General features: G+C 36.9%; 1 protein-coding gene across 1 annotated transcript; it reads right to left on the reverse strand.

Annotated features, from left to right (window-relative positions):
* Nucleotides 1–1,844: 1,844 nt before the first annotated feature.
* K441DRAFT_669065 (S-adenosyl-L-methionine-dependent methyltransferase) lies at nt 1,845–3,231 on the reverse strand. Its single transcript, XM_067650095.1, has one exon. It carries the CDS (start codon nt 3,092–3,094, stop codon nt 2,168–2,170), a length of 927 nt encoding a protein of 308 aa, XP_067497981.1. The 5' UTR covers nt 3,095–3,231; the 3' UTR covers nt 1,845–2,167.
* Nucleotides 3,232–10,641: the final 7,410 nt, after the last annotated feature.

Here is a 10,641-nt window from a genome sequence, read left to right on the forward strand (position 1 = left end):
ACTCCTTTAGGCGAGGCGTTTAGGAAGTACATTATACCTAGATCTATAGTTAGCTTTAATAAAATAATAGTAAGGTTTACTAGACAATCTATAGCTATAATTAAATTGCCTAGTAAACTAATACCTAAGGGCTTTAAGATAATAAGCCTTTGTTAATATAGATATTACTATAGCTTTATATTTACCTTACCTAGCTACTTTTTTAGACTTCCTTCTTAAATAAATCATTAAGATATTGCCCTCTTAAAGACCTTTAAGTGCGTCCTCTACCTTACCTAACAACTTCCTCTTTAGGCTCATCAGTTTTACCTATTTTTAGATAACTACTTTATAAATATTCCGTTGCTCTAGGTGCTTTAACAGCTCGGAATTACTATAGCTAGCATAGCTTAATTAAACTTAAAGGCCTATCTAAAGGTGCATAAAAGGGCTAATAAAAGGAAGGCAAGGCTACCATTTAACTTTATTATAGAAATAGTCATTAATTCGGTGCTTTTAATTATATAGCAGAACAAGAATTTAGTCCGATTTTTAACGATAGCTCACTTATATAGCAATAAGGATATTAATAAAGTTAATTAGCGTCGGCCGCGAGTATATAATTCCTTCCTTAAGAAGCTGGTGACTAACGTTTAGGGCAATAATTTAATTAAGAAGTTAACGCTTTCTAGGCTCTCTATTAACTATAATAACTAAATAGGCGGCGTTAATATTTACAATCAGCTTCGGAGCTACTATTCTACCTAGATTACTACTATATGCACCTAGATACCCTTATTCTTCTAGGCGCTTAATACGGCTATAATTAACGCCTATATTATTAGTAAGAAGATCTTTTAGACGTTAAGTAAACCCTTCCTTTAAACCTATTACCGCTTCTATATACAACTAGCCTAAAACCTTATTATTATAGGCAGTTAGTAAATAGGTTTAAATAAGCAAGATATTAAGTATCTTCTTTATTTAAGCTTACTAAAGTATAGGTAATATTAACCTAGTATTAAACCTAGTCATAGAAATATTAGAACGAATTAAAGCACTACCTATATTACTACTAAAACCTCACTACCTATAATCTGGCGGTGTAAAACGCGAACTTATCGCTATATTAAAGGCTATATAAAGATAAAGGGCTATAAGGGTTTACTAATGTGCTAGATATATAGATGGAAGCAGGCAAAGAAGCTTATATTAAAGGTAAGACGGACAGTATATAAGTGCAAGGGTTATAGGCTTCCTCTATACTTACAGTACTTTGCTAACTTTTACTTAGTAGATAACAATTAGGTAGCTACTTTTAATCCTCTACTTCCTTACGCCTTTAATATTAAGACTCTAAAGCTAATTAAGCCTTTACCGCAGCGTGTATCTTAGCCTCCTTTAAGCCTTCCTCTACTACCTTTAACCGGGCCTCCATACTAAATAATTGCTAATTAAACCGTTTAATCACCTGCAGTACTTAGTTTACCTTATTTAACGTATATAACACGTCCTCCCTTATAACCTTAAGCTAGTCCTCTACTAGCTTATCCTTATTAATGTTAAAAACGCGTATAAAGTATACAGGTAGTAAGAATTTGGGGGGGGGGGGTTTAGAGGATTTTCCTATATAATTAGCGGGTAGCTAATAGAAAAGGGCTAGGAACATATAGCCATAACATTATATATTACGACTTTCTACCCAGCTTCCTCAAAAATATTTTTTTAATGGCCTTTTTATGGTGGCCTTTCAAGGCATCCCTCCGTTAGATCAATTTTCGTGATTTTGGTGGTAGGGTCCACCAAAACGCCACTAGCTAGCCTAAACGAGGTGTGCTAGCTAAAGCAGGACGGCTAAATACGCCCCAATCAAAAATCGCATTTTGCCACACGAAAGGATACCAAAGCAAGCTAGCACGCAGGGGTTAAACGAGGCAGATGGATTTGAAGAGCAGCAGTCGGAGGTTGAAGGGGTTTTAGTAACTTATAGCCTCTATACGCTCCATGCAGCCTCAAGAAACCAGACCAGCTCTATAGATGACAGAGCAGAATGCGATTCTCTTGCAGGATTTGACATCCTTTGGTGTGTGATAGGAAGGGCTAAGATGATGAATTCCTTTCTTCGTCCGCTTTTCGTTCTTCGACACCTGACCCGCATTTGTAGACGGTCTTGGATATACCATTTCTCTCATGCACGCACTGTGACTACAAAAAGCCGTGGATACCGCAACATGACCCTTCCATCATCCAACCTAGGATACGCTCGAGTGATACGTTCCAAATAAGCTTTCAGATACCCGTCTCTCAGTTTTCTAGACAGCGGATTGATAAAGGGTCGCAATCCCGTTCCCTTGACCCACTCCACAATCGCTTCAGGGTCTTCCAGCACATGATGATAATGCGAATGCCAGATGTTTACACTGGCACAAATTGGCTTAAGTTCGTTGTAAATCCTGTGTGGAGACGCCATGGGATCTAGTGCAGAATTCAAGCCCTTCAGAGTACTGGCCCACGGCCCTTCAGCAGCCGTCTCGCGCATCAAGATGTGCGCAGGCTCGAGAAAGTTGTCAGGGACTTGGAACGCGAAGACGCCGCCTGATGGCTGTGATTGAATCAGACGCGTCATAACTGAAAAGCGCTCAGCGTCCCTCAGCCAGTGAAAAACAGCGTTTGAGAACAAGAGATCAGTTGGCTCATCTGGAATATAGGAGCTCAGATCTCCTTGAATGAACTCAACGTTTGGTAGGGCTACCTTGGCCTTTTCGAGCATATTTGGCGACGAGTCCATGCCTGTAAGGTGGGCCTGTGGATAGTGCTTGACGAGAGCCTCTGTTGAGTTCCCAGGGCCACAACCAAGGTCAATGATACGTTTTGGCGACTGTAGAGGAATTTGGGCTAAGAGATCGCGAACTGCACGTGTTCGCTCGTCGCCAAATTCAAGGTATTGGGTCGCACTCCAGTCTGATGATTGAGAATTCGCCATTTGTGGGTTCGTTGTGTGGAAGGGCACTTTACTGCTACACACTGTAGATACTCGGCTGGGGGCTTGGATTAGATTTCTTAACCTACTTCCGTATACAGAGGTGGGGATGCGTGATACTCGGAGGGGTATCATTGTCTGATTTCTAGCTCTGGTAGACTTGTGGAAGTCTTAGAAACAAGAATGTAAAGTAGAGTTTAGGTCTGTTAGAGCAACCAATGAATTAATGATTGATGTGGACTTTGCTGACGCTGCTGACGCCACTGGTGTTGGTGTTCGCGGCTCGGCTGAACGCCCGCTGAGTATAGATTTTAGCTTAACTAAGTCGCTTAAGAGTTTCGCGTATAAGCAGTATCCGTGGCCTACGTAGCTGCGCCTTGACCACCCACCCGAAGGGTGGGTGGTGGACACCCAAATCGCCAGGACACCTCAATAGCCATAATTGATCAACTTTCTTAATTATTTAATTACTACACAACCACCAATATGAGCGATTATCTATCAAGTAAAAATTAGGTCGCTTGCCTTGCTTAAGCTATCCATAATAGCGAATATTCCTCAATTGCAGAGGCAACGCGTAAGAATCCTTACCTGTACGGTCGCGTTAAGAATCGCGTTACTGGACGAACATCTCGATCAGATCGACTTGCAACGTGTAGGCTACTTAGCGATACCAAAGAAGAAGGCATTATGCTATGGATTACACGACTAAACGATATTAGGCAGCGCCCTAGCATTTCTCTGCTTAAACGATTCGTTAATTGTATTCTTGTCAACCATTATATAGATCCTACTAAACCACCACGTACCTGCGGTACTAAATGGGCTACACGATTCTGCAAGCGCCGAAAGGTTATACTTAGGACTGAGGTACCTAAAGAGGTAAAGAGACAGGCCGCTGAAGATCCTGTTCTTATAGAAGAGTGGTTTAGCGCGTTAGGGAGAGACATTAAGAAGTATGCAGTAGAGTATAAGGATATATATAATATGGACGAATTAGGTGTATAAATAGGATAAGGCAAGAAAGAGAAGGTACTTATTATTTATAATAAGGCCATACAGTGTGAGGCAGGTAAGGCGTTTAGCCGTAAATCTATTACGATTATAGAGATAATTTACGCAGACGGCCACGTTATCCCGCCTCTTATTATCTTTAAAGGCAAGACCTACTAGATACGCTAGTACTCGGAGATAACGATTCCTAATAGCTACACTATTGGTATTAGTAATACAGCGTATATAAACAATAAGATTGCGCTTAAATAGATTAAATACTTTAATCTTTATACGTAAAACCGGATAAAGGGTGTATATAGACTCCTAATTCTTGACGGCCACGGCTCTTATAAGACGCTAGAATTTACGCAATACTGTATTAATTAGAAGATCTTACTAGCCTACTTTCCCTCGCATCTTACGCATAAGATGCAGCCGCTTAATGTGGTCGTGTTTTGGCCATTTAAATACTGGTATAGTAAGGCCGTAAACCAAGCTTACCGTACTAGCGCGTTTAAAATTAATAAAATGGAATTTCTTTACCTTATTCCTGATGTACGAAAGCGTATATTTAAGGAGACAATAATTAAAGCGGTATTTGTAGAGACTGGCCTTTACCTATTTAACCTAAAGAAGGTACTTAATAAACTGCCTCTACTACCTAGGGCTACACTAGAGAAGGACCTATAGTTAATAACTATTAATATTACAACACCAAAAACACTTCGGTAGATAAGCGACCTAGCTTAGTATATTAGACAGAATTTGGAGGAGTAGGAGAATAAGGACCTAAATAAGGCTATACAGAAATATATGTGTGGGGCAGAGATTTAGCTTTAGGCATTTAGATCTCTTAAATGGCAGTTAAAAGAGACTAAGGCTAAGAATGAGCGACGCTAAAAGCAGAAGGCTAATGCTAGAAAGGTTATATAGAAGTTTAGGGTGATTATAGTTGCAGAGGGTCGTTTACTAGCTAAAAAGAGAAAAATAGCTGATGAAAAGAAGGTTATAAAAAAGCGCAAAAAGTATACTAAAATACTAATACCAGAGCCTAAGACTCCTAATGACTCTATAGATAAATGCAGTAAATAGGATAAAGCGCGTAAGCAGCAGGAAGACTTATAATTATTACTATAGTGGTGCTATATAATTAATTTTTTTTAGACCCTAGCGATTGAGGTGTCCACTACCTACCCTTCGGGTGGGTGGTCAAGGCGCAGCTACGTAGGCCACGGATACGGGGCATTAGTTCTTAATTACAATAGCGTTAAGTTCTCTATAGTTAATATAGAATTAGATACCTTCTCCTAGCTTCTTAGTAAGAAGGATAGGAGCGGTTACTAGGGATATGCTAAGACGAATAAACCCTTTATTAAGGTGTTTATTAATATACTTTTTTATAACTAAAAGTTCGTTTTTAGATATTGGATAGGGTCTCTTATAAAGTAACATTTTTCCTTATTTAATGTTAATAGCGTAGTTATTAGGTTAATATAGGAGGAGTGTATCTACGCCCTTTTATAAGTATATGGTAATAAAGTTATAGTACCTCTTAGGGAGGAGCTTACGGAGTTTCTTATTAGTAAGTCCTTTTTTAAGCTTTATAAACTTCTTAAAGTCTAAAGGTAAAAGTCTATAGAGTTCTATAGGGGAGTTATCTTCTAAAAGGTTAACTATGTCTATCCTATTACTATAGAGGACATAGTTTTATTCTTTATTAAGCTTATATAGTTATAATTAAAAAGCTGCAGTAACGGTCTAGCCTTTTCTACCTACTATATAGTAGAAGGCTATAGTACTTATATAGTAGTAGTTGGTTATAGGTGGGATAATAAGGGATTTCTTAGGTTAATGTCCTAGGGAGTAAATAGAGGCGGCTAGGCTATGCCCTAGGTAAGTCTCTCTATAGTATTTAGAGTTAAAGGTTACTTTTTTCTTTTCCTAGTTAATAGCGGAGTTATATTATTTAAGCTAGCTTATTTTAAGGATAATTGGGTAGTTAGTAAGTAATATAATATAGGCCTAGAGCTCTTTTTAGTGCCTATTTATATCTAGGTAGAGTTATACTATATAGGTAATCTTCTATGCGGTATAACTACTATTAGTAAGTTATAGGGCGCGGGCTTTAGTAAGGGGTAAGATAGGTAGGTTATAAGTACACACAAATTAGGTATTTATAAATTTATTAATAGCTCCGTAATTAATTATGGAATAGCTTTTATATTATTTTTTGGTAGTAGTTCCTATTATAGGTAAAACTATCTATTTCCGTTTATTTATTTTTACTAAATTATCTATTAAGCAGGCTAATATATAGATCCCTTTATTATTAGGGCGTCTTAACCTATAACTTAGGGTTAGGACTTAGCGTTTTCCGCTTCCGTATCTAACCCTACTACTATTACTATATCTTTATTTTATATAGTAGCGGTATATAGTAATATGTTTAGTATTTGGGGTATTAAGTTAGACTAAGGTAGTTATAAAAAGAGACCGTAGCTAGGCGCTAATAGCGAATACAAATGCTTTCTGTAGGTAGTTAACCCACTTACTATTATTATTAAGGAGCCCTAAAGCTACATAAGCGGCTTAAAAGGTTAGGTAAATAGTGCTAGCGACAGTACGGAGGTGGTTAAAAGAGGTAGTGCTAGAAATAACAGTAAGTAGCAGCTATAAATAATACCATTTGCTAGTAACGAGGCTGCAGTAATATATACGGCCGATAATAGTATCCTTTAGGTGGACGCGGCGCTACTACTAGCGTGTTTTTGCTATAAAGGTATATCTATAAGGGAAGTCCTAGTAAAGCGTAGCACGACCATCTATATTTTTGGAGTTATACTAAAACTAAGCAGTTAAAGTTAAATGGGCTATTTTAAGGCGCTATTATAGGTCCTCTATAGACTTATCTAGCTAAAAATAAACGGGCTGCTAGCTAGGAAGGTGTACGGCAAGCTGTATTATAGGGGGGTATTCTTTATAAACTAGGAACTTAAATAGCCGCTAGACAGCTTTTATAGGGCCAATATATCTGCCGTAAAGGTACCTATTAATTTTGTTGTTATTGTCTAAGAGCTATACGGTTGTTTAGTCGGTCTTCTTATAAATATACTTATAGATATACTTTACGGCCTATATAGAGGCGCAGACCTTAACGTTAATATAGGCCCTATACTTTATATTAAAATAGGGATTGTACGGTATAATATAGCGGTTGTTAAGGTTTATAGTAGTACTATTACCGCCTAATATACGGACAGGCTATAACTGTAAATTATTGCGGCGGCGATATTAAGGGTAACTATTATTATATATAGCCGTTACGGGGCAAAACGGCTTTGGAAATTGCTTTAAGTAGGTTAGCAGACGGCCTAGAGCACTGGCGACTATATAGGGGGCGTTTAGGTTAACAGTATTATAGGGCCTATAGACTATTATAGTCCGCATAATATTAGTAAGCCGTTTAATAGGGTTATCCTAAGGCTATAGAAGCTCTACGGATACGTAATAGTTAATAACTACAGGATCTATTAACGCATTACGGTCCTCCAGATGTAAAAAGAGAAGAAGGTTAAAATATAATAGGCACTATTTTTAATATTTAATAGTTTAAACGCAGCTAAGGAATCTACTAAAAATCTACTTTTTCTTAAGGTTGTTTAAAAGGTAGATAACCTTTATATAGAAGACACGGGCAACTAAATTAGGGCGGTTAATAGCGGTTTGGTAAGGTAAAAGCTTATAAATAATTTTATCCCACCGTAGATTGGCCATAAAAGTAATAAATAGGCTTAGACGGCTGTAATGGCAGACTATTACTATAGAATCTTGGTAGCACTAGCTAATAAAGTAGGCGCTACTAAGGTAGTTTAAAGGAAGAATAATGCGGCGGCTAATAGAATTAGGGTTAATATCTCTATAGGAGATAATATCTATAATACCGTTATATAGGTCCGTATAGAGATTAGGCTAGTAAAAACGGATTTAGTTAAGCTTATTTTGGTTATATAGGCCCTAGGTATTAATAATATACTACTAAAATAGGCGCTAAAAGGCGAACGGCACCAATTTGGAGCCGTTATAGATGTGAAGATAAAACCAAAAGTAAGCTTATTAGGGAAGGTATTTATACTAGCGGGTACGGGAATCGCTATGGAGCTGTATACCCTAATACTAGCTAGGGTCGCTATAAGAAAAGAGTAATATATAATATAGCGGTATATAGGCGGCGTAAGTTAAGCTAATATAGTAGTAATGCGGGGGCTTACTAGGTAGCCTATAGTTCGCAGGAATAATATTATAGAAGCAAGAATTTTTATACTTATTAGAAATAACAACTGCAACCTTATTAGTTATAGGTAGATTTTTACAGCGCTAATTAGCCCCTACTTTAAAAATCAGCTTTATCTATAGGTTAAGGATAATTTACGATAGAGTAGATATAGTTTACGCCTAGAGCTGTTTAGTAGCGGTTTAGTATAAAGTAATAAAAGGATTGCTAATTTTATATAATATATTAGTAAGACGCTATAAAACGTCCGTATTAAGCTAAGGATTAGTTTATAAATAGATATTAGTAGTATAGGCAGGATTATAAAAGTAAAGCTAATTATATTAAGATATAGCTCTAGCGGGAGCTTTTATGGCCTAGTAAGGTAGTATAGTTTGCTATAAATTTAAAAACAATTAATACTGGCTAAAGTAGCGCTATAGTTAGTAACGGTATAGTTAATAAAGGTAAAAGCTAAAGCTGCGTTATATAAATGGAGCTAGTCCTAAAACGTATAGGTAAAGCATTTTTAGGACTATAGTAGGGTCCGTAAATACTGCGGTAGGGGTGTAAATAAAGGTAGGATAACATCGCCTTACTTATTATTAGCGACTTAGTTAATCGAGATATAAGCACGGCAAAAGGGTCGCGCAAGCCTATATGATTGGATTGTTTATAAACGAGAATCTAAAGCTAGGGAAAGGAAAGGAGAAGAAGAGTAGCGCCGTTTAATGTTTTATAAGATCTTTACGTCACGTAATCGCAATATACGGCAATCTGTGGCAATCTATAGCAACTTACCGGTGCAAAGTTCTGCCAGTGCCGTAATATTACCCCCCCCCCTCTAAAAAAGCCTACCCTTAGGCTTTGTTGCTAAAAGTCTTAGTAAGAGAATCTAACTAATTAGATAACTTCGACCGCCGGTTAAAGTTCCTTAATATTTTAATACCTTACGTAACTAAGAAATTTCTAGGGCGTTTTTGTCCTTATATTCTTCTAGTAGCTTATTATCTTTATTATACTAGCATTCTATCCACTTATCTAGGTACTTTAGCGGTCCGGGTTTATTAGGGTAACGGCTATAGAACTCTTAAAGCTTATAGGGACTACCTATAAAGTTCTATATAGGGTACTAAGTGGGGTCCAGGTTATATCCTTTCCAACTAATATAATACTTTAACATTCCCTTTACAAGTTTATAGGCTAGTATTTCTTTAATTTCCCATTTATTATCGCCATTAACTTAAATTAGTAGGGGAGGTTTATTCTTTTATCTAGGTAGTAGGTTATTTATAACTTTCTATAGCTTATCTAGTAAGAAAATAGGGTGAACTTTAATTAAGTCTAGGAGCTTAACCTTATACAAGTTGCCTACTTTGTTAAGAATCTTATACAGTCCTACTATCTTATAGTTTAGCTTACGGCTAGGCCGTTCTATCTTCTAGTTCTTTATTATAATCTAGACTATATTACCTATAGTAAAGTTAGGCTTGCGCCTATACTTATTTGCCTACTATTTTATTAATTTTTAGGCCTTTTCTAGGTTTATACGGGCCACTTTCCAGGCTTCTTCTAAGCGCTTAGCGTACTACTAGGCTTCCTTATAAAATAGTTTTTCGCGTATAGTCTGGGGCCCCTTTAGTCTTTCCCAGTTAAAGCTTATATAGGGTAGGTAACCCATTTCTAGTTAAATAGGGGCAAATCCAGTAGAGTTATGGGGTAGGGTTGCTTGGGCGTAGTTTATTAAGGGCAATAGTTCGGCCTAGTTATCCTAGAAGTAGTTAATGAAAGGCCAGAACAGGATGGTTTTAGATAAATCTTATCGCGATAAGATGTAATGGATATCCTTATCGCGATAAGTCTTGGCATACCCCAAATAAATTTTCGTCGCCTTTTTCTTCTTTATTATTATATAAAATATAGCTTTAGAAGTGGAATCAGAAGCTCTTAACTCTATTAATACCTCTAAATCAAAAAATATAAGAGGTCGCTCAGCTCTTTTAATATAGGAGCATACCCGTCCACTAGGCAGTAATGAGCTCATATAAAATAAAAAAGCCCGTCTTTTATTCTATTGTAAACACTGTATAGAGTTATACGCTATATAGTTAACTTCCAACTTCCAAAATTACTTGGCGTTAAAGTATAGCATTATAGTTAAGCCTAAAACTAGTTATACGAAAGAAGCAATACGGGATTAATTAAAAGACCTTTACCTTAAAGCGTCATCTTAAAACGAGACAGAAGAGCTAGATTCAGAAGTACTCCGAGCGGTTTTAAATAAGGAAGTTATTAATAAGGCCCTTATTATATTAATTATTATACAAAACTTACTATTTCGGATAGTCGAGTGGCTAGAGTTCTATATTCTTCTATAGTCGATTAATCTTAAAGTAAACGGCCATGTAACTATAGC

This window comes from Cenococcum geophilum, assembly GCF_001692895.1.
Source record: "Cenococcum geophilum 1.58 unplaced genomic scaffold K441scaffold_67, whole genome shotgun sequence".
Classification (NCBI taxonomy): Eukaryota; Fungi; Ascomycota; class Dothideomycetes; order Gloniales; family Gloniaceae; genus Cenococcum; species Cenococcum geophilum.